The sequence below is a fragment of the Sparus aurata genome, chromosome 19, assembly GCF_900880675.1.
Source record: "Sparus aurata chromosome 19, fSpaAur1.1, whole genome shotgun sequence".
NCBI classification, from domain to species: Eukaryota; Metazoa; Chordata; class Actinopteri; order Spariformes; family Sparidae; genus Sparus; species Sparus aurata.
The window spans coordinates 21,548,560-21,573,737 of NC_044205.1; the positions used below are offsets into that span (position 1 = coordinate 21,548,560).

At 40.8% G+C, this 25,178-nt stretch overlaps 1 protein-coding gene and 1 long non-coding RNA gene across 9 annotated transcripts in view; one reads left to right on the forward strand and one right to left on the reverse strand.

Annotated features, from left to right (window-relative positions):
- plod2 (procollagen-lysine, 2-oxoglutarate 5-dioxygenase 2) overlaps positions 1-23,588 on the reverse strand; it is a 37,922-nt gene extending 14,334 nt beyond the window's left edge. For both annotated transcript variants that reach the window (XM_030397688.1, XM_030397687.1), the window contains exons 1-7: positions 23,080-23,588; positions 9,564-9,655; positions 8,399-8,535; positions 4,813-4,976; positions 1,536-1,648; positions 1,381-1,444; positions 985-1,082 (exon numbers count right to left, since the gene is read on the reverse strand). In XM_030397688.1, coding sequence (XP_030253548.1) covers positions 985-1,082; positions 1,381-1,444; positions 1,536-1,648; positions 4,813-4,976; positions 8,399-8,535; positions 9,564-9,655; positions 23,080-23,182 — 771 coding nt within the window. In that variant the 5' untranslated portion in view covers positions 23,183-23,588. The remainder of the gene's footprint in view (positions 1-984; positions 1,083-1,380; positions 1,445-1,535; positions 1,649-4,812; positions 4,977-8,398; positions 8,536-9,563; positions 9,656-23,079) is intronic.
- The window catches only part of LOC115569660 (uncharacterized), a 281,040-nt gene that overhangs the window by 177,699 nt on the left and 78,163 nt on the right, over positions 1-25,178 (forward strand). The window lies entirely within an intron of this gene.

Consider the following 25,178-nt stretch of genomic DNA (forward strand, 5'->3'; position numbering starts at 1 on the left):
CAATGATTTATTGTGAGGAGAATTTTGGATAAGACAAGATAGAATCACCAGGCTGAATCACTTGTCAGACTTAAGACCACAGAGCTTTAATTGTCTCCTCTTGAGAAAGTTAAACTGACAGTAATGATTCCTTTTGTAAGTTCTCTTAAAAAATATGTCAACATGTTGCAATCGCAATTATGGCTACTGTGTATTTAGTGTGTATGAAAAGTTCCAATTTATGGGAAAAACTGCAGTTTCAGTGCGCTACTGCTCACAAGTCTCTTATCGCAGACATTAACATTGTGATGTATTTGTAACCACATTGAACTAGATGGCTGGAAAGTAAAAATAAACTAATAGTCAGAGCTAGGCAGAAAACCACTGCTGCGGCAAGAATTCTGTGATCTACCATTAAGAGCTTCACCTCCAGATGTTGAGGCCTCTGGGAAGAATGACTCAACATTTTGGTGGATTTGGTTCATTACCAAGGGAGCCCAGAGACAGGCGGCCGGTGGTGGGGCAAGAATAGTAAAGAGATGGGGCAAGGAAAAAGAAATTCCACAGAGAGATGATGGTATCGTATGGACATCCTGCTTTTCAGCTGGCGGATTCTGTCACTGTAATAAACAGAGTGGTGCCGAAAAAGAAAATAGGGCACACATGGAGACAAGAATTATAGTCTTGTTTCGGCCACACTTCTACTGTCCATGGAACAGTGAGCTGGCTCTTATGGGTCATTGACAAGTATCACAGGAGAAATATTTATATTTCCTGAACATGTGGGGAATGTATGCACTTAAATCTTATAATTCATGCTACGTTGATACAAATCTGAAAGGTGCGGACCAACAGAAACTCATCTGCAAATGGGAAAGAAGAGTTTGCTAATTCAAGCTTGAACCTATTGTCTTAGATGAGTATGATTAACTTAAAAGTATGTATGCTGTGCCATAAGTACACTGATGTGTTAGTTGTGCCTGAGGGGCTTCATTTCTCACTCACTTTGGTGTTTCCATTGCCATGGACAACCACTGGCAGAGAGTCGTACACTGTGTTTCTAACTCTTACTCGGCCCGTTCCAAACTTGAGAAGCACTTCATCTGCCAGAAACAGGAACAAGAGATGTTTCAGGCCAGGTTATGAAAATGGACTTAACACATGGACAAGAGCTGTAAAGGTTTAAAACGTGCCGTGTGATTGCCAATCCTACAAGTGCGATGTTGTGCTGGAGTGAAACGATGCAGGGGTTTAAGCTGCTGCAGCAAGTTATTTAATGCCCTTTTTTTCGCTTACAAGTGCCGGAATAAAAGCGGGGTTTTAAATATATAATTTTAGCATATTTAAAAAAATTTTGATACATATAAGCAGGAAACTGAGCCAGTTTCTGTAATTTCTCACCAACGGCCCCATTCAGGTTCTGGAAAATCTGGCACTTGTGGTCCAAAGTCATGTTGAGAGTTTCCTGAAACACACAAGAGTATCTTAGCCATCTAAAATATGTTTTCTAGGATACATTTTCAATCAAATGTTGGCGTTCACACAGGTATACTCACTCGCTGTAAAGGATCCAAGTATATTTTGGTGTAGAAGAGCTGGTCGTCATCATTGTCGTGGAGGTTCCATTGTGAAACAACTCTGTTTATGTATGGGGCGTAGCCGATTATACCTACAAGTAAACATATATACAGCTGTAAAGTATAGGTTTGAGAGATGTTTACAAGGTCATATATACAACTGGCAGACTGTTGGTGACAATTATATTGTATCTGCTGGCTTCTCGGCCCATAGACTTCACTCTAGCAAGCTTGACTGCCTTACACAAAGTGTGAGTTTTGGCAGTAATCCTAAACACACAAGAAATGGGCAGGGAGTTTCCTTTCCCACAGTCTTCAGATAGAAAGCAATTCAATAATGGGAAGCGAAAAGCTCTAGTCTATATGTTATTGCTGCCTCACAACTCACTGACCTTCTGGAACAGTGCGTGCTAGTATTTCACACTCTCTCTTAAATGTACATTCTCATGGCAAATCTCTTCACCAGTCTTCCCCTGTCTCCACTTTTTTCTTCTCATGCTCAAGGACACTGACCACAGGAACAGATTGCAGGGTTTGGCTGTGTTTCTGGTCTGCATCGTTTTGCATCCCATCATTTAAAAAAAGCCAGAGACATTGTAAACAAGTCGATGGATAGACATGACATAATCATAATTGCTGGAGCATAGGTTCAAGAGAAATCATGGCATTTTACGGAAATAGGTGGCTTATCCTCAAAATGAGGGCTTTAAAATCGACAGATCCCAGAAAGTGCTGTGAAGTGTATGCCTTTTTGATATGAGGCAATGGGAAAAATGTCCTGTTTTATACTGCTCTGCTAAAAGTATGTGATATTCTGACTGCATAGTTGCAAGAAAATGAAAGCATGGAACTTGGAACAACAGAACTTATTGATTGGAAATGTAAGGTTTAAGGTCCCTGAGGCCTGTACTATGAAGCAGGATTTGTGCTTAGCTGTCCTTAAGGGTTAACTTCTCAGGGGTACAACGGCAGTGCACCTTTTTAACGGGATAAATCGCCATGGTAACTTGGCTGCACACCTAACCTGCTCCGGAGCAGGTTATGTTCAGGGTAACAGATCAACACATGAAAGCGCCTTTTGAACCAATCAGTTCTCTGGACAATACAATCATTCCTAGAGGGTTAGGGCTCTCATCTTTTTCCTGTTGGCTGCCAGCAATGTCAAAGCCATTTCATTGTGCTTTCCTGTGTTGATACTCTCTGACAACAGAGACAGTCTGACACTGATGCCCTGAAGAAATGAAAGGTCCGCTTTGAATTATGCTTTTATATTTACTTTTTTGTTTGCTCCCAAGTACGTTTGATACCGCGGGGGCTGCAGCAGAAACAGTAATGTTAAACTGTATCAAGCAACTTACTATTTTAATGCAATACATAAATGTAATTATAGTCCGATCTCCTCATGTCCTAATTATGGGGCAGTGGTTATAAGCCAATTCATTTACATATCGACACAGTCAGCTCTCCTTTCTGCATTTGGTGGCTGTAACTGTGTTGCTTTTAGTCTGGATTCTCTGTTTTAAACGTGCAAAATGTAAGAAATGACATAATAAAAATGCAGAATAAATGCAAATGGATGCTAACTGTTGCCACCGTTAGTTAGTTAGTTAGTTAGTTAGCTCAGTCAGTCATGCAGCTAGCAGTCCAGACAGAGAGCTCAGTGTGCACCAAGGGAGTGTTGGTGTTTAGACCGCTAACACAGGAGCTTTGGACCAGGACTGGCCGGGCCTTCATTATTAGATTTGTTAATGAGAAGATACAACATATGTACACGGACAGAAACAGAGCCACACACAAACACTACCCTACTGTATCTCGATTCCATCCTCTTAACACTGTACTCTCTGTGACAACGTAGTGTGTGTCCAGATGCTATAAAACCTTCCCCAATGGTCATTTTGGGCGGTAGCCGTTGAAAGACAAACAAAACCTGCAATTTTACACAAACTGTGGCACATTCTGGGGGCCAAGACAAATCCACATGTCATGTCAATGACAATGAATGCTAAAAACAGTCTGTGATCAGTCTGAGGAAGCCAGACTCCAATATGGGAGGTCAGACCAGGCTGATGACCACAAGGAAAGTAGTAATTCTATGTCCAGACTGGACACTGACAAATGGCAGGATGCAGCTGGACCTGCCATGTGGTTTTATGCATGAGAACATTCTGTTTTGTTAAAAAAAAAATGCCTCCAGATATTCAGTAATTTTCCCCTCATTGAGCATCACTTGTGTACTGGATGTCACATTATGCCTTGAACATCTTGATTTTAAAACATTTAAACTTGGTGGATGATCACCGGAGAGATTTAAAATGGACAAAGTCTGCAGTTAACATTCCCATGAATGGGCTTTTGTCACCTCCTGACCACTTGGACAGGAAATACCTCAAGGAGCCAGATTACAGGAAAAATATACTTTCAATTTACCAAAAGAGATACTAATAAAACTCCTGCTGTTTTTTTTTTATCTTAAACTAACACCAGTCTGTTGTCATTCCTTGAAGTCATCCCACCGCTCTTTAGAGCAATAACACTGAGCACTACTGCGCAGCCCACTGAATTCCAACTAGGTCTGCAAGTTTTCAGAGTTTGACAGATGATGGTGGAATGTAAACTAGAGCCGACCGATATATCCGTCTGCAGATACTATCGGATGATGGCGATATCAAGACTTTTTAGAGATTATAACGCAGACAAAGAAAATTGGAATAATTAATAATTATTAAATGTCCAGTGACCTTTACCATTTAGTGCTTTAATATCATTTTAGACAATATTATATACTATATAGTTTATTGTTCAACTGTAAAACATCCTGCTTCCATTACAGATCTTTGTAATAAGTGTTGTATAATCACATTTCCGGGGTTCATTGCAAAAAAATTTGCGTATTGATCCCAAAATTTTTTTTCTGCATATCAGTATTGACATTGGCCCTAAAAATCAAGCTTTGATGTTAACCATTGTGCAACCATACATGTAATGACTTTACAACCAGAGTTACTTTAATACAAGTCCACCCAAACATGAAAATACTATGGCCATTTCACACATGAAATGGTTCTCATTCAAACAAGTTTGTGTATTAACAACCATTAACAGTACCAACCTTTAGTTAAAACAGAGCTTAAGTAATGTCAGATAGGGTAAGATTTAAATATAGGGATCTTACGGTCAGGGTTAAACATGGAGGCAGAGAAAACTGGTCAAAACATTTCAGCCTTTCAATCATATTTTGAACTTTGTAACCCACCTCCAGAGTTGAGGTAGCGTTTGCCGCTGCGAATTGAGGGGTACTTGTCAGCCAGCCGCTTATCTGGCCAAATCAGTCCCTCTGCAGCAAAAAGCACTTTGTGATTGGCTTGCTGGAACTTCCTGAGAATCTCCTCTGGTCCCCCAGCGAAGATAAGATCGTAGCTGAAAGGGAGGAGTGAAGATAAAATATACAACAGATCATTCTCATTCCCGGTCCCCCTTCAGGGAACGTCTCACAGTTTTCTTAAACAAGTAGGTTTTTATCTCACATCTGACACACAACCTCAGCTTATACTTGCTTGAGATAGATAGAAATCTAAATGTAAGCAAAGGGCATTCTTCATAATTGGGCATTTGTACAGACAAGCATTTCTGGAGTGTTGTGTGAGGTATTTGCATAAGAGTCCTGCGCTGATGCGTGCATGTACGAGAGAGTTCTGTGACAGACGGGGGAAAAAGTGCCTAACCCTTTATATTGGCTGGTGGTGAGTGGTGACTTGTTTAAAAGCATGCTATTATTCAAAAGGGCAGATATTTTAGGATGTGGAAACTCTCGATATTTCTGGTGATTTTACCTCAAAGGTGTGAAGTCACAACAGTGAAAAGAGCCAATTCATTTCCACAGAGTCACTGACTATAAAAACACCCTCCTCTATATGTGACTTTGATTCTGGACGGATCCGAAATAACCTGCTCTGTATAAACAGCGTTTTATGTAAGGTGGCAGGATTTTTAGACAACCTGAACCACCGCAGTCACACATGTAACGAGGGGAAGTGAAGTCTAACCTATGTAAGGAGGCCTGCATGCTCTACGGTATCCACATCTGGCCGACACATGTTCATACAAGTACTGTCCTTTGTTAAGTCATCAATCAGAGTTATTGCTGCAGTATAAAATGGCCTGCAGTCCATGGCAAAACATTCATGACAATGTTTAAAAGTTTGATTCATCCAAATAAATTCAAGAATGAGCTGGCTTTGGAACCAGCCGTTTTTCTCTTTGAGGGTGTTGCTTATTTTATCATCAAAGATATTTAATTAGCTGTCACTGTGGTGAGATATCCAAACTGCTTTGCTTCAATAACAGAGCTTAAAAGTTCAAACTATAATGGGACTGTGACATTTGCTTTTGACTTTTAGAACACACTACAATGCTGTGTGAGATCGTCAACGGTTTTGACTCTTGGTGGCTCAGAACTAAGGATGGGCAAAACATAGATATTATATTTTGATCGTGAGATGAGACACACTATCGTCGTAGATTTTGGATATCTTCATATCGTTATATGGCATAAGCTTTCCTGGTTTTAAAGGCTGCATTACATTAAAGAGATGTAATTTTCTGAGCTTATCAGACTGCTCTAAAAGATATACTGTGTGGATCGCCTAAAAATATTACAATATTTTTTGAAAGCCATTTTGCCCAGCCCTATTTTGAACCAGTCGCTAGTCAGACAACTAGTCAGACGTAATCCATTACCATCGATACCAGACCACCATTCTCGCAAGACCTAGCAAGATCAACATTACTATACTTGAATGGATTTAAGTAGAGATAGTGATCGCGATCACTCTAACATAAAGTCTACTTTTGCATCAAGGAAGGCCAACTGTAACCTGAACTGTACAGTGACTGCTGTTAGACAACTTCAATGTTAAACTTATCCCGCTCTCTCTGTACCTCAACCACACACACACTACGCACTGCCCTGTTTCTTAATGGAGCCGTGCTAGTCTTTCACTTTACTTGAGAAACTGGCTCGCGTTATTGGAGACAACGACTGTGCTGGCTTCTCAGACTCCCCTTCTCGATGCGCCAAGCGTGGTTGATGAAATATGAGATTTCTGTGTATGACTGGCACTATAGTCATGAGTCATTGTTCAATTTTAGTGACAGCTTTGTTTAAGCACAAAATTAGGTTATATGTTAAAAAAGTCCTCTACACCTGAGTTGCCTGGGAATTCAATCAATAGCTCAGAAGGCAGAAACCAGGGTTGTGTTTCAAGCCGCATGCAGCGCTGTCATATGGTTCCTCTTAAGGTAATTAGCACGGAACACTAAAAGCCAATGCTTAAATATGTGTTTAATGACACACAATATACTCCAAATTGTGTTTTGAACACTGTACATTTCATATGGTGTGACTTAAACTCTAGTCACACCCACCAACAGGAGCAAACCTATCCGAAAATATGTAAATGAAATGTGCCTCATGAATTTAAAAGTTTAAAATAACCACCACCTTTTTTAATTTCTTGCTGGTATTACAGAGTTATGGTGTCTGGAAATTACATAACCCCTCCTTACAGGTTAAATTTCCCATAGCAGCCCAGAAGTCATTACTATACACATGACAAATTTCTGCCAATTCAAATATGCATAGATCGACTGATGTGTAGCCAACTCACACAAAGTGCTCCGGCTGTGAACTGCAATTGTGGTCTCCATTTAAGGTGTATGGCTTTTAAGATTGCATGCAATAATTTTCTTTTCACTTGGGGAATTCAGCCCACGCTCAAAGCCTTCACAACACCCATGAATGAATTTCAATGTCACCTATACTTCAGTCAGTGAATGACATATAGGACAAAACTGTGTCTGCATAAGAAGCAGACAGTGTCCAAAACTGCCACGGTGGTCCAGCAGGATTAAAGATTTCAAAACGTTTTTGAAAATCTCATAATCATCTGTGAAATGCAGATGTGGTTTCTCACGCTACAGTGTAAAGAAAAAAAAAATATTCCAATAACCTGTTTCAAGGGTGTGACAAGTTTGCACAGCAATTATAGCTAACATTATTCATGTGACAAGGTACAGTAAGTATCATCATCTCCAGCTCTATTTAAGGAAATATGGCCTGCAAAGCTGTTATTATTCTAAACCACACACATTATCTCAGGAAAACTTTCCATTGGCTTTGAAAACTCATAATTCAGCTACCTGCAAGTGAAAATTACGCCCCTCATATATTTGCCTGTGCTCTATAATAATGCCTTTACATGAATGAGTAGAGGGCGGTTAAGTGCTACATAAATGGTCTGAAACGGCTCTCACTGAGGAAGCATCGCTTTGAAAGCAATTATTACGGTCTGTGATTGTGAAAATGAGTTTAATTTTTAATTCATAGATCTACACGGCAATAAAGGGTGTTTTGCATCCCTTTCTTGTCATGGAAATGTCTTATATTTAGAAGCAAGGCTAAATCAGAACAATGCTCAATAAAGCAGAGCCTCTGAAAAAGAAAAAGAAAAAAAGAAAGACACAAGTGAGCAAAGAAAAAATGAGTAACAGTTTTTGGTCTTCGTCTTGATTATACTTGCCGGCTACAAACATATAGAAGTACTTTTTTTTTCTCAAGTAATACGTCTGATGGCAAGATTTAAAATTTTTTCCTCTTTCAGGGCAGGAGGCAGGAGCAGCACTGACTCACTGCTACCACTCAATCACACACACACAACATATATCTGAGTTGTTAAGAGAAGCCAGACAACAAAGGAAAGCTCAAATTGTTCTGAGATTGCCATTAAAATGGTCCGATAATACTGTCATGGAAAAAATTCTAAGAAAATTGTGTATCTTACCTATCCACGGAAAGGACAACAAGATCCTCCTGGTCAGCCAGCGCCTCCATGGCCTCCTTCAGTAGTCTGACTTTCTGCCCTCCACCAATAGACCGACCCACATCGCCACCCTTCCACGCTTCTCCCATTCCCAACACCTGAGACAGAGCACACAGAGGACAAGTTCTAGAGCCAGACAAGAACTGGCTTGTCACCAAATTTCACCAGAGGCAGCGGTTTGAAAAAGATGATCCTTCTACACTCATTTTTATGTCACTCATTTTATGTAATGTCATCATTACTTAGTTAGGAATTCTGCCAGTGGGTGGAAAGTTATCCCTTGTCTTACAATATGCAAGAAATCCCGAAGAATGTTTCAAGAAATAGGGCAGAGTAAGATGGGTCCAAGAAAATTACACTTTGGAAAAAGTGCAAAAAAAAGGGGGCAAGTATGCTACCCCATTGGCAGATTTTCCAGTGGTAGCTAGAATGGCACATTTTATAGACTCCTGTATGCAAGCGAGGCCAGAATACCACATAATCTCACTGAGAATAGAAAAAAAAGCAAACAGCTGAAGATTGAGATGTAGATGGTTGTGAGCCTTAAGGGAGCCTCATAACTGAAAATCCACATAGACCAGATTGGCTGCAGTACTAACAGCTGAGTTATAGTCAAATTGTGAGTTCCCTGTTGTTCTTTGTTGACTGATGTAGTTTCACTGGTGTTTGCTTAAAAAACTGGATGCAGATCAAACTTGAACAGTATAACCAAGCAAATAATAACAGGAAATCAACTAATCAAGAAGGATAATTCACAAGAATCACCTTAGAAAGCTAGCAAAGTAGCTTTTGTCTGTAAGTGTTCAGCAGGCAGAGAACTTCGCAAATGCTGAGGTCCACTTACTTTGAGCTTAGACTAAAAAAAAAAAAACCTTATTTTTTCTTTTATTGCTGGCTTCAACCACAGAGGGGAATTCTGGACTCACATTTAGGAGTATCCCTTTAAGATGGATGTTTTCGCAGCTTGCTATACTTCATTGTTTCCTGTAACAGGCCTAATCAATCAAGTATGTGCTTAAGACATTTGGCTCGGCGTGTGTGTGTGTGTGTTTGTGTGTAACATCATTAGCTTGGACAAACTGCACATTTTTGTGTAGTTATTCTGAAAATGAGAAGACAGTCTTACCTTCACAGTGTAGTTGAAATAGCTTGCAGACTTCATGAAGCGGTGGAAGCCATCTGTTTCCTCAGTCGCCACAGTTAGGACGAGCAATTTTTCTGAAAAACAAAGAAAAACACATTTACACAACTTAACTTATGTGACTTATAAAGTCGTCAAGTATTTTGTTGGCTACAAAATTATAGGATTGTGGGGAAGATACTCTTGTAGCTTAAAATTGTAAGGTTTCCAGTTGTACATTTCGAGCTGTATGTTACATTTCTTATGGTTCCCATTGAAGGACATCCACAGAAATATGTATGCTATTTGATGTGTATATATAAGCGTCGAGATTCCCACTTCCGTGAAGTTACATGTAAACCTCAAACCTAAGTCAACAAACCGGTAACAATTTGGGTTAGCAGTCTAAACCTACATCTTAACTTAGCAACATCTACTGTACTTTTGATTCGATTTAAAAACAGAAATATATTTTTACATGTGGACTCAATAATTTCTTTCTTCTTTCGGTTAGAACAGCTCCCACAAACCTCCAGGACATTTCCAGTGGCTGTGAGTGCTGAAGTTTGAGGTTTAAGGAAGGGTTAAACCAGATACAAATTAGCACCATAGCCTCATGAGAAGCTAGAAAGAGGCAGACTAAACCCACAAAGCCAGTTTTCACTTGTTCTATTATGTTTTGTAAAACCAACTCAGGGTGGCTGTCATTAGAAAGAATGCAATCTGTGATTTTGAGGCAAGGAAGGAAGTAACCCTGATCTCTAGATCTGGTTCATCAAACTCTATTATTGCATGAGGGGTCGCCGCTTATTCATTTCCAGCTTCCAAACAATCATCTCAAAATGTTCAAAATGTTGTTCTGTGCCAGTCGGGAGACAGGCCAACAAAAAGATAATGACACTTTAATATGGTTTTATAAGACCACTTGAATACTAATCCTGCTTTTCATGTTTGCAAAGCCAGTCTGCCTTCTTTTTAATATACAGCACTATGTTCTGCTAAACCCCTGTAAATTATTTATTGGGCATTGGCAAGTAGGATTGGAAGTGTGGAAGAGAACATATGAAGTGCACTCTGCCCAGAATTGTTAGTTAAAGAGCTCTGGAATATAAAGCTTTACACATCTTTATTGCTCCATTTTGTGTAGCAATTTTGCTTTTGCCTGGATTTGATTATTTGGGCTGTTGACAAATCTCACCATGCACATTCACATTAAACCTGGTTAAATGAGATGTAGTGACGTCAGCCTTCACCTCGCCCCAACAAAGTGTTTTACAAACCCATTCTTACAAGGCCAAATGTGTGATAGCAACGGAAACAACAAAAATAGGTAATTGACTACTTTTACCATTGCCAGGAGACAAGTTTGCTTTCCTGTTTTTGTTTTTCTTGGTTCATCATTATTTCTAAGGGATGAGACATCTCGCTTCTTTCTCTTTTCTGTTGAGAATTGTACGTTCGCAGTACTGATCAGGAAGCTGACAAAGCTCATTTAGTAATACTGAAGACACTGACAATATAAATACATATACACCAATCAGCCACAACTTTGAAACCACTGACAGGTAAAAACATTGATCATGTTGTTACAATGCATTGATCTGCTGGGAAACCTTGGGTTCTGTCACTCGTGTTGATGCCACTTGACACAAAACACCCATCCAAACACTGTTGCAGACCACATACATCTCCTCATGGCAACTGAACTAATCAATGGCCACACTGCAATAACTACCCAGGAATGGCCTAAAGAATGACAAAGTGCTCAAGGCATCAACCTGGCCTCCAAATTCCCAAGATCCCAATCCAATTGAACAACCATCAGATGTACCGTTACAAGTCTAAACCATGGAGGCCCTACCTCGTAACCCACAGGACTCAAAGGATCCACTGCCAATGCCCTGGTGCCAAACACCACGGGATACCCTCTGAGGGCCTGTGTCCATGCCTAAATGGGTCAGAGCCAAATCCGATCAACGTTGGGGCCTCCATGAATCAGACTTGTTCCAGTGCATCCTACGGCTGCTCGATTGGATTGGGATCTGGGGAATATGGAGGCCAGTTCCACGACTTGAGCTCTTTCATTCCTTGGACCGTTCTTGAGCAGTTTACAGTGTGGCAGGGCGTATTGTCCAGCCATTGGGGAGTGCTGTTGCCACAGGAGGGTGTACTTGGTCTGCAACAGTTTTTGAGTGGGTGGTGCGTGTGAAGTGGCTTCCACATGAAGGCCGGGACCTGAAGGTTTCCCAGCAGAACATTTGATTGTAGTGAGATGATCAGTGATATCCACTTCACCTGTCACCTGTGGTTTTAATGTCTTTGCTGATCAGTGTACATCTCCAAAATCTTTTACCTCAGTCTCTCTTACAAACTCGGTGCCGAGTGAACGATGTTTGAGCGCTGCTTGAACAGAGACAGACGGAAAAGTACTAAATAGCGTGCATCCTTAACTTCAGTCATCATCATTACATCATGTCTAACAAGGAGAGAAACATGTCCACCTGGGTGTTGTGTTTCCATTGGAGCTGGGGGAATGCTAATTCGATCCATTCACATTAAAACCAAAACCCAGATGATAATGGGTTTTTGTCCACTTTGAAAGGGGTATGTACAAACCCTGAGACCATATAAAAGCCTAGGTATGATTCTGAATCATTATTTGACTGCAAAATCAAAATTACCTGCCCCCACTCATCCTATAAATCACATTTACAAGCAGCCTCCTTGCAGCTCTTTTCCATCCATTTCCTGTCACTGTGACTTAGCCATTCTCTCATCCCCGTCTCGCCTTTGGCCCTGTCATCGCTCTAATAGCCATTCCAGTACTCCTCTGACACAGAGGCTCTGTAACGGCATTGGAAATAATTCCCTGTCTGCCTCTAACCTGACAGCATCAGATGAAATATAGCAAAGAACTGAGCAGATTCAGAACAAAGTGAGTTTTAACAGAGGGAAGAGATGCCTGTTATGAGCCACAGGTGTGTCCCTGTTCGTGTTCTTGGCTTGGGGGGGTGGCGTCTACCACATTTGGGAAACACATGTTCCGTGTAGCCCGGTAAAACAAGTGATTTTAATGGCTACAGGGTGAGGTTTACATGCTTCCTACCAGTCTCGACTATCACAGCGGCAAAGTTGAAGCCGAGGTCAGGCAATCATGTCTGCTAAATTTATGCAGTGAGGCCTTCTCCTTTGGATAAAAGATGTGAATTAAACTATACACTCTTTCCTCCTTTTTTGCTGTGTAAAGCAAATCTTATAGTTTCCAAAGTCTTTCAACTATCGGACCAGCGGTTCCGACCAAGTACTGATGCCTTAACTATTTTCTGCTGGGAATCTCTTGCCAATACTTTGAAACCTACATGGAAATTCTCTGTTTCAGAATGTTGAGATTACAGCCAGGACATATGTTTTGTATTTGCAATCATTCTAATTCATTTTTCTGTTCCCATAAATCAGAAATTTATCACCAGTAGCTTAGTTTGTCTTTGTGCAAGTAACGCCAATGGTGCTCCCTGCTTTTATTCAGTAAGCTTGACTTATTTATATCAGTTACCTCAACACTAAACTACTGAATTCAAAACCACTGACTTGCCTGTAATGTCAGGGATACATTTCCCACCAGGAAGGAATAGGCTGACAGCTTACACCCATTAACCCCTCGGTGACTTCTCCCTGACCCTATAGAACCACAGACTTTCTCCTCGTCGTTAACATGCGGGCCACACGAGTGCATCCCAACAAGCAAGCTCCCAGTTAAGTACAGCCTCGGGACGCAAACCACCTTTGATTTAAATGAGATGAGATAGACACTTTTATGTCCCACATTAAAAATGTTGTTCAAACACATAGGCAAGTCTCTCTCGTGGCTTTTCCATACATAATTCCTGCTGGGAAAAAAAAAAAATCCCTGAGGATTCTGAGTGGCCTCATGTGAACTATGGCTGGAAACCTTAGCCGGATAATATGATATCGTCTCCAAATAAAACACAAATTGCAGGGGAAGGAATTATGAGTCGCCTTCATTGTTACATTGTACATCCAACTATGAATAACTGGCTTAAAGTGGTCGCCATTGCACTCTTAAAGTGTTGATTCACCATTTTTTTACAGAAAAGTAGCAGATTTTAAACTGGCAACAGTGATTGCAAATACATTTACACGTGTGTGTGTGGATGCACAGGGGGCGGGGGAGAAAACATAGTAAACTACAAATATTCTTACAGCATTTTTCCTTATTAAAGAGAAAAATACAACTGCACACCTTGTGAATTCAAGTTCCTTTCTTTCACCGAACTAAGATTATCTTAATTGTATCGATAGCTTATCCTGAAACAAAATAAATTTACCAAAACCGTCTCAGTTAGTCTTTCCACAGGTTGAGCAATCGCCAGCTCTGGTTTTATGGGTAAAACCCTTACTTCACCGAGTCATGTGTAAACTGTTGTAGGTCTACATGCTGTTTTTTTCTCTGCTGCCTGATTTCACATATTTCTGCAATGCAAATAAATGCCAGTTGTCTTCCCAGAAGTGACTATTGTTGCAGGCCCGACATCCTGATGAGTGAGTCTGTTTAAGACTGTATGATGTGCAGCCACTTATTATTTAAAAGTTACATCTGAGGTGAACAACCTGTGAATTACTCTTCTCACTTATTACATTTTTAACATGCGTATTTAAAATGTTATCAGAACAGGCCTGTATCATTTGCAAAGTTATGCCAAGGGACTGCTTTGATCCAGGCCAGATAAGAACTACTCTACTGTGTGCAATTCCTCTTTCATATTGAGGAAAACGGGCATTGTCTTACTGATTTGGCTCCTGATTGCACGTCTGTGCTGGTTAGTGCTTTACTTTTAGCTCAAAACCACCAACAGAAATAATTTAGTCCCTCTGGTCCGTCCAAAATTTCTCACTTGATTTATCTTTGCTTACAATTAAGAAATGGTGCCAGAAGTCTCCAGACCAATCTGTTTGTTTGCCATTTTCATGCAACACTCAGACCAAATATTATTTTCTGCCAGTACGCCTGTCAGATATTGCCTCATTGTTCAAATTGGTCCCCAAGAGAGAAAAAAATGATTGTTTGCAGACAACAGAGGCACAAATCTACCTTCCAAGTACAACACTGAATCCTGAGCCAACTGTCCAGTCGTTTCATGTTTGTTTTTTCTATATGAACACCACAATCGCACTAATAATGAGGAATAACTGAGAGACAGTTGGCAACACTCAAACAAAGGGGTTTTTTTTAGACAGCTGCGATTTGGGGAGATGAGTGTGTAGTCAGAGTAAACACAGCTCACTCTCATGTAAGTTCTGTGAGAACAGCCCACAGGAGGATAGGAACGTACTTCAGCTCATACAGTGCTGCTGTAACTCTTCTCCAAGTAAAGAACGGAGGCCAAGCGGCTTTTTCCCTCTCATTCTTTCTCCGTACCACATGGGGTTCAGCCGTCTAGGTAAACTTTCACACTTCAGTGGGCAAAAGTTCTGACTCACTGGCTGGGGCTCAGCTTAAGTAAGCATTTCTTGCAGAACGGAAAGAGGTATCATGGGAATGAGCCCTGGCCTTGAATATAAGGATACCAGGATCTTTCCACTTTGATGAGACGGTCTTGGCCAGTGAACACAAAACCCTGTTCTTTCTATTTTGGTCGTCCAAGTAAATAAACCACCGACGTTCACCTAACGGCTCTCTAAAATTATCTGGAAAGTGAAAGGGCAAAGGAAAGTGCAAGCAGTTCAGTTACCAGCCCACGTTCTTTTATCTGTCCTATTTGACTGATCCTGCCTTTAATCTGCAGGTGAAACTGTTCAGATCTGCATAATTAATCATAACATCATCCAAATCGCAATATGTCAGCCAAAAAGTCAAATGTGTGACCCAAAAAAAAAAGCATTATAATGAAGTATTGTAGTGCTGTAAAGAAGCTCTGGCCTACAAATTTTCTTCTCCAGTTTTTATCATTCCCAATTGTGAATCATATTGCAATCACAATGATTTTTGGGCAATTTTGTGCAGTCCAAGATATGCTGAGCTGGAGGGAAAATGAAAATGGTTGCTTATAACCAAATTAGGCTATATTCAGGCTGTCATGCAACCCGATGTGCCATCACTGAACCTGGAGATCTGCCCTAAGGATGACCACAATCCTGAAAAGACAGCCCTCATCAGATTATATGAAAATTGAACTTCAGGGTAGAAGACGAGCAGTAAGAAACTGTTTAAAGTGCTGATTGTAACACACTCCCAGGCCATAACTTTTCATGGATGGGCCTTGGCCTTGGAGCCGTGCCATGATCTTAGCATTGATATGTTCGGGTTGCACAGCTGAAATCCCTGCATTACTCAAGGCAGCATCCTGACAGCAGCTTCCTCTAAAGACCAAATTCATCGGAAATTCCTTCAGTATTATGTCGGTATGTTGTGTGCGGTTGGCAAAAACAACAATTTTTGCTGTTTTCAGGGTCCAAACACGATGTGTTAAGGAAGTTTTTACAACTAGGTGGAGACACATCTGTCACCAAGTCCCAAGCAAATGAAAAGCAATACCTAAGCAGAGAAATGAAAAAGGCAGATGTGTCAGTGGCCTTATTCTTCACCCCAGCAGTGAGAAGACAAGCACAGTCCCACTCACAAACCAAATGTTGGAAACTGACAGGCTGGGTCAGAGCAGAAACAAAGCTCATCTCTGTACACGGGGACCATAACATGCTTAACATTCCTCAGTGCCATCTTGCAAAAGATAAAAGGGCAGAAGTCATGTTCTTGTATGTTGTAAAGGTTACTGTAATTCTGTCGCTACTTAATCTTCAGGTTATAAATCGAAATTATCCCCCCCAAAAAATTTTGTTTCTTCACCTGGAAGCAGACCTTATCACATTCACATGGTGCTGCTGTTGGAATATTGTGCCACAGCTGGAACCAGGACGGTGTTAATCTGACCATCAGTGCCAACATGTGCATTTAATACAGCAGTTAAAAATAAGACATGACAACTGATCTCTTGAAATCATTATTGTGGAGAGGTTCATTTTCAAAGTGATTCTGACACAAGTTGACATAGAGAGTTTTTAAGTCGATATGGCAGTAATGGTGCAACTTTCAACACAGTAGAGACATTTCTGGTTCTTTAGCAGCAGCTAGTCACGAACGGCACTAGCCTTCTGTTTGGTGGTGAGCAGGTAGTGTACAGTCATATCTAACCCTTGGATGAAGTGGACAGCAATACCAGAATTCTTCTTCTTTCTTTTCTCTTACTGAAACACTCCATGCCAGTGATTACTGTTGTAATATTGAGCTATTTAACACTTATTTTAATTAAAAAATGACGCTTACAGCAGCTCTCAGGTCTCAGAGCTGGGTCATTCTGGGATTTTGTCTGACCATGTTGGAAACCAAAACCGTTCATAACTTTTCCGAACGGCCACACTTGAAGGTGGCGTGAAAAGGCCTGCCATCGTAGAGTTTAAATGCGGGGACAGTGACGCACATTTTCAGACAGTCTCTCTCTCCTGGAAAGGCATTCACAGCGTTTCTCTCGGCTGTGCACATGAGAAGGCACAGAAATAGCTTAGTAACGAATTAGGAAAAGAGAGCTAGACGGAGAACTTCAAACCCTGGCTCCTTTGTCACATCCACACAGCCGGCGAAATCGCTGCGGGAAGTGGAAAGTTACAGAAACGGAGAATCGGACACAGCCCCCATCAAACCCGACGGTGGTTCCTGAAGCTGTCTGACAATCCAACAAGCAGTTCTGATAAAGCATCCAGGCGGCTTAAGAAGGAATATCAAAGACTTCTTGAACACGTCTATAAACTCTGTGCGAGACTGAATGCCTATAACACTGATAAATGGACACAGAAATCAATTCATCCCGTCTTTTAAGACCCGCAATTACTTTTAAAAACTTAGCTTTAGAATGCTTTAGCCATTTAATGTAACTACAAGCAGGTTTGGCCAAGAAGTAGCACTTCTGATGTCCAAAAGCCAGGTGCCCCTAGACAGGTTAACTTTCCTTTTCACCTAAAACATTTCACACCACTGTTACTACTTAGGTGTTTGCTCCATGTGTTTGTAATTACCAGTTGTCACCAGATTTGAGAGGTGGGCACCCTAGAGACCAGAAAACCTAAAGCTCAACCGGCTGGTTAATTGGACATTATTTTGGCTGTCCACGACTAAAAGAATTCATTCACTGGAGACGTTTCAGAGCCGCCATGATTGACAAAACATATCCATAATACGAGAGCGTTGCAGGGCATCCGCCGAAAAGGTCTGTGCTTTCAATTACACGCGTCTAACCACAGGAACTTCAGCCCTAGGATGTGGCATGATGTCACCCGCATTATGCCAGGAAACAATTTTGGAGTCCCGTCACACGTCATTTTGAATCGGGAATAGCTCATTAGCTTTACCCTACAAAAAACAATTAGAATGTAGAGGGGGGGAACAATAGATTCAGCTGTTGTTAGGTTGAGAGTGATTACGGTTAGGACAGACATTTCCTCTGTTGACCAAAATCTGAGGTCACTGATGAGCTTTAGATCCTTCACTGTTGACCCGAACACACATCTACTTGCAGGTTAACGATTTGAGGCTAAACAGAACACTTTAATCGGTTAGTTGACTAATTTGTGTGCTAAAATTACTGTTAATTGAAAGCAGGACACAATTTTATGATATGAGCAATTATATTTTGTTGCAAAGGGATATGGGCCAAACGTTTTAATCTGATTCTACCCACAGGCTCCACACCACAAACGTTTTTCTCTACTTGGAAAACAAACTGAAAATGGTTTAAAGATAAGCAGTGATCTGCTCCCTGAGTGCATGCTTTGGCTTCTGTGCATGTTCTTCTCAGCTCGCAGGTTTGTTTTAACAGGCTTCAGTGATTAGCAATCGCATAAAAGGGTCTGAAAAAAGACTGTACTTTTGCAACAGGAAAACCTTAATCAACCTCAAAACAACAAACTAGAACTTCTGAATAAAAGGAAATACCTTTGTTGTTTTCTCTCATGTATGAATTTATTATAGTTGATTTAACCGAAGGCAAGTTTCCTTGGTCCTGCCAACTTCTGACAATTGGACGCTGTTTGTTTTAGTGTGACGGCCAAACATACTTGTTGCCATTTCTCTCTTTTTAAAAAAACAATATTGCACTGGTGTGCTACAGAAAGGTTCTGTGGGTTTTAACAATACAGTCTTTTGACAGTATACCTGTCAGCTGTATCAACTTTCAGACAACACAGCTCTTGCCGAAGATGAACTGTTTCTCAATTTCTCAGCCACTCATCATTTAAAATGACTCGCTAGGTAGAACAATACGCATTTGTACCGTAGCCATAGTCCTGACAAGACAACTGAATTGTTGTCTGTTTGCAGTCCTGCCTAAGAGGAATGCTTTGCATCATGGGAACTGTCAGCTTGCTATCCTGTTGTTTTTATCTTTGTGATAGTTGGCAGAAAACACCTCAGACTGAGCTGAGAGAAACGGGAGCGAAAAAGCAGACAACGCAACGCATATTTGGCTGAAAACGAGGCACGGAACCAACCTTGTGGTGATATAGTGACAATGTTCTAAGACTTGATTATAGGCTAAACCTGCCAACAGGGTTTGTTAGTTTGTTAGACTGGAATTAAAGGCAATAGAGAGCGCTATTATACAGTATACAAGGCATGGACAACTTTAGGCGGAGTTTCCTTTTCTTCTCTATAAAATTCCGCCTACTGACACGTCAGAGATGTCTGGGAAAGGTCTAATCTAAAGATGACTATTCCATTGGATCAGTCTGAGTAATGGTGTCCTCTACGCCCACACACACATACGCTTACCAAGTAATGAGCACTAGTGACTGACGGGAATACAAAACCCCCAAGTTAATACTTTCAGCACATCTCTGAATGCACTAGACAAGCACTGGCTTTCTGAAACGTGTTCGTTTTACCAGGACACCAATATTGTGGAATCCTAAACCCTGAGCATTTTTGGCTCTGTTGCCCAAAAACGGTTGATTATTTTTCTTTTCTTTCACATTTCCCGTTAAACATGTATGTGCTATTTGCCAAGTTGGCCGATGTTGAGAAGAAAAACAAGCTGACGAGATGGTTAAAAGATGCCGTGGGCGACCTCTAAAAGCAATACTCTACACCTTGATTGTGTGGGAGGTGTGATTGGGTTGTTTTTTTTTTTTACACTCCCAAACTTTTGCCCCGTGTAGAGAGTGGATTGGACCGTGTGGTAGGCCTCGCCATCACCAAAGACACCTTTGTCTGTTCAAATTCAACAAATTCACGGACAAATCATGTTGTGTGTAGTCACATCTTGGGTTAGAGTGTTATCTGGCTAGCTAACGTATTAAAGGTCAAGGATGTGGTTTGTAGCCATGAATAAAAATGCTAAAATGATTCTTCTTTCCTCTCTGTCCATGTTTCCTATTATCAAACTTGTCCAACCTAGCAAGAATAACTAAGGGAAGGGTGGGACTTCGATCAAATTAGCAACCTAAAGTTCCAGTGTGCAGAATTACGTGGCATCTAGCAGAGGTTGCGGATGCCCCCCCCCCCCCGTCAGGCGTTTAGAAGATGCTACGTGGCTGTAAAACACAATGGGCCGCCCCAGAGCCACTGTTTTATTTGTCCTTCCCGGGCCTCCTAAGAAACATGGTGGACTCCTTAGAAGAGGAGCTGCGCCACCTGTAGATATAAAGAACTCACTGTAAGGCAACAAAACATGATTCTTATCTCAATAAAAACACCATCATGAATCTCATATTCTATTTCTGCCAATAAATCCTCCAAAATCCTGCGCACCGGACCTTTAAAGAATCTCGTCAAATCAATTCAAGCAAATGATTTGAAGGAGAAAACTATTAAGTCTAGGATTGGCTCGCCGTTGGATAAAATAGTCTCGCACGGGCTCGCACCACAAGAACTGCATGTTAAAATCCAGTGCACACTCAATCCGAAGAGCTGTTCACACAGTCAGTCGGAGGGCAGTGAAAGGCTCCTTTCAGGCGGCCTGACAGTGGGGGTCTACGCCGCCCAATTTTTGTAACTTTCCAAACACCGACAAAACCAACAGCCACGTCCACTGTTCACAGCGGCCGGCCAGGTGCGCTTAGGTGAGAAATGGGCAGAGGTCTGCATTCCTGCTTCCTCCGCCGTCCCTTTCCACTGCTGAATCACACCATTCGCACCTGCGCTACAACAGAAACCTGCATTTGTTTTGCACCAATTGAGAAAAAAAAAACACTCACCCCACATCTCAACTCGCACAGCTGGCGTTTAACACAAATACCTGTGAATTAAGCATTTTTTTTCTGTCACCTTTATATTTCCGTCTTTTTAAACCCGGTCACTATGACAACCAGCATCTTGCCCCCCCCCCCTCCATAAATGTCTGCATCTGCTGCGATGGATGACACTTCTAACAGAGAATATTTAGGCTTTCCTTATTTGCACACAGCAAATAATGCGTCCTTCTTTCTTCGCGAACGAAAGGAAAAGTGTTGGGGGGGGGCAGACATTAGTCATCAAGTTGATATTCGGCACTTTTAACACATCGTAAATGAGGTGAGACAAGTCTTTCTGATGTTAAGACCAAGACAGGCCCCATAGTGGCTCATAACTGGTGTACAACAATGTTTTATCACGACAGTATGACCCAACCAAAAACACATCTGGATTAGAAAATGAGAACAAATCTAAAGAACTTCTGCTCTACAACTTTTGCATATAATGAAACCTTGCTTCAGGCAATGTGTTGGGTCTTGAGATTCTCTGTTTGGCTTGTGTTATAATAACTGACCATAAAAGGTTAGGGTATTCGTGGAGTTCTTAGAATGAATCTCTGGTGCCTTGTATGGTCCATAAAACTGTCTTTAGTAGTTCAAGAATGATTTCCCATGCTAGTCTAAATAACTGTGTTTTGCTGAAACATCTGTCCCAATTCCAGTTCCAGTTGAAATGCAATGATTGACTAGCATACTTAAGGGACACTATGTAGTTTTGGAGGAGAACCTAAAACTCAGAACTGTGATATTTGCAACGATAAAGACATAATGATACAAACTCAAATATATATTTTGTCCATAACTGAAGAAAGCACATTAAGGTCCCCAGAACACTGTCTGAAGCTAGAAATGTGGCAGGGTCCGCCACATATAAACAAAGTAAAACAGTATGATATTGTTTTGTCGTTTAAGGTCAGTTTGTTTGCTCTGTCCTGAAAACAAAGAGGGTTTGTTTATTTGGTGTGTTTATGCATACAAACCAGTTAACGAATAAAACGTTTTCCCCAAAACGACATCGTCTTTAACGTCGGTCATTAAATGATGTTAAAGTATCAAACCTTTCATTTAAAACTGTTGATTTACCTTAAATGAAATTCCATTCATGAGAGACTTAGTAGAGATTTAGTCAGTTCACTTGTGCCACAACTCATCCGAGGTGCACCGACGAGGCTCTCGTAAACTTTTGCACCCCTCCTACGGTTAAACGTGGCTACTGTGTGGAAGACAAAAAACAAGCCTGTGGAGACTGAAAGCAGCTGTTGTGCCCTGATGGTGCTCTGCCTCCCCCCTATCAACATGCATCATTAGAAAAGAAGCAGGCTTATCTTAAAAGAAAAAAAAAAAAACCCACACGGCTGTGGTATACAAAGAACATATGCACCCACTTATGTTGTTGTTTGCAGGTTTTTACAAGGTGCCCCTTGAGTGTGAAAGGGGCTGTGTTTTACTGAAAATGATTTGGGGTCAATTTGGAGCAATTTAGCCCCAGCGACATGCTAACAGGGGCAGGCCTTTCAAACCAGTCAATAAAAACCTGTGACACATCTGGGGTTCATAAAAAAACATATGCATGCAAACAGTATATAGGTTGTCTGCAGTGGCTGCGCACTCAAACAGGTTGCAGCCTTAACATCTTGGCTCTCCTCCCAAACAGCTTTTTACAACTGATGCTCTGTGTCTCAAAGCAACATAATTGCTTGTTTTGCTGTTAAATAAAATGGATTTCTGCGCGCATAAACACTACTTTTTTATTACTGTTATTTGTAATAGTGTATAAAATAGTGTATAAAATCCAAACTTAGGAGCACCAAAGCATTCACATTCTACAGCCTTGGGTGTGTGTGTGTGTGTTTGATGTGTGTGCGTGCGTAAAAACAACACACAACATGGAATTAAAATGGGATAGTGAGAGCAGAAACCGCAGACGCTTCTTCCTGTGCGCGGCACTATCATCATGTCATTTACGCTCCGACCTACAGTACTCAGCGCCGGACACATTTTCACTGGCGCGCAGCCTACAAGTCTTGTACAGTAAATCTCATCCCAGAAACACAGATATCCCTCTGTTTGGACACTTGACATGATCTGAGATGCAACTAGACATAAAAAAAAAAAAAAAAAAAAAGTTCGACCAAAGCCATAGAATATGATGCAGCTTCGCGTATTTATTGGATTTCGGGAACAATGGGAGAAAGTTTTTTGTCTTGTTTTGTTTTTTTTTGCTCACCTTTAGGAATAGGCGCAGGAGCCTGAGGCGTTTCAGTAGAGGAGACAGAGTTTGCAAACTTCAGCCAGCATGAAAACACAAAACAAAACTTGAGGTACTCCATTGCTGTTATGGTGTGCGCGCTCCCGGTGACCGGCTGGACTGTTAGGCTCCAGGATCGGGATCAGGAGCAGGGGGTCCTTTCCCTAATGTAGGCTGCGCTCTCGCGATAATAAAACAATAAAGAGGGGAAAAGGGAGAAATCCTCAGCTCTTGAGACTTCTGCTCCTGGGGGAATGGTGGTAAAAAAAAGTGGCGCAGGGGAATTAGAGAGCAACAGGCGCGGTTCCTTAATTGCGACAGCAGCCACTTGAGTCCCCGGTGAACTGGAGTGAAGTGAAGTGGAGAGCCGTGAAGAGAAACACTGGAGGAGAAAGTTGACCGTGTACACCCCCTGACACAGAAACGAACGTCCTGCGCGAAAGTGTGACCGAGCACAGCTGTATTTGAACCCCCCACCACGACTGCTAGATATCCCTCCCCCCCCCCCCCTCCTCCCGGTCCCCTCCCCCTGCAGCGCCCCGCGCCTGTCTGACCAACACTGCTCCGCTTCTCCACCCAGCCCGTGACAGACTTCTCATTGAGCCGCAATCAAACGTGGAATAAAAGGACAAACGCGCACTTAAAATCAGGATTTTAAATTAGTTTGTTTTCCCCTCAGATCACACAGACTGTCCAACCACCAATGGACTATCCTTTACTGTATATGTGGTTATATAACATTAAAATGCACTCAGATCCTTAAATTAAGGTAGAAATAGACCTGCCAGTGCAAATATAGTCCCCTTCGTTAATCTCTTAGAAGTTTGATAGAAAGAAAAGTATCAGAAGTACTATGTGTAGGCTATAAAACATCAATATTATGAATACATTAATGTAAATGCATCATTTTTCTGTTTTATTTGGTGGAGGTGAAGCTCATTTTTAAGTGACTTTTGTTCTGTTGCATAAAGCTCTAACTTTAAATCATGTTTTCTACAAAAATTATGACAACCCTTTAGAATAACCATCATTGATGAATGGTTAATTTATAGTGATTATACTTATTTTATTGTTAGGGAAAATGAAACACTTTTTAGCCATATAAGAAGCAATTGTAAAGATTTAGAAAACACCATATGTAGCTTTATAACGGCCAAACAATTGATGTGTACAGATGAACTACACAGTAATTATTAACCTTTTACAAATTATTATTATTAACATCAGTTGCAACTTTGGTTTATGAAGCATTTTATTGTTTGTTAACATTGAAATAACGAACTAAAGTTTAATTATCTATATATTTAGCATTTATTAGTGCTGTTTATCATTAATTGTATGATTATCTTTTATACAGTATAGATGTAGGACACAGGTAGTGGTAAAACATTTCTCCTGGAATTGCAACATAGATTCCTTGAATGTATCCAAGTACCTAAAGTTCTTTACTGTTCTGTACAAATGATATGTGTCTGTGCTTTACTTGCCAATTCATGACACATATTTACTTTACAACTGAAGATATAACAAACAAAGGATACGATGAACTTTTAAAACATGAAGCTTTGCAAACTATACCTCTACCAAGGTATGACAGTCCCCTTTAATTCAAACAACCTAAGCATAAGTATTTTCACAGTTAGGTACAAGTTTTTTTACTCAAGTAAAGAATCTGAATATTTCTTCCCATACTGAGCAAAGCTATAAGATACTCACATTACTTGAGTAATAACGAGTACTCAGTTGTTTTCCACTGGAGCCGCAACAGCTGATTATTTTCTTTACTAATCCATTAATCTTGTGGTCATTGAAAGAAAATGCTTAAATCCAAGATGACATAATTAATTTGCGTTTTAGGTTAATGTATTAACTAATTAATCAATTTTCAGACATTTTCTGCAAATTATCTTTATGTCAGTCATTAATCAACTAATGACTTCAGCCCTTCTCACCAGTTATTTACTGGAGTACAGTAGATAAATCCATGACGTCATCCAGCCATTGAGTGTATGATACAGTTGACTGATTCTGCAGATGTTGGAGCTGCTCTTGATTCCCTACAGCGATGTACATACACA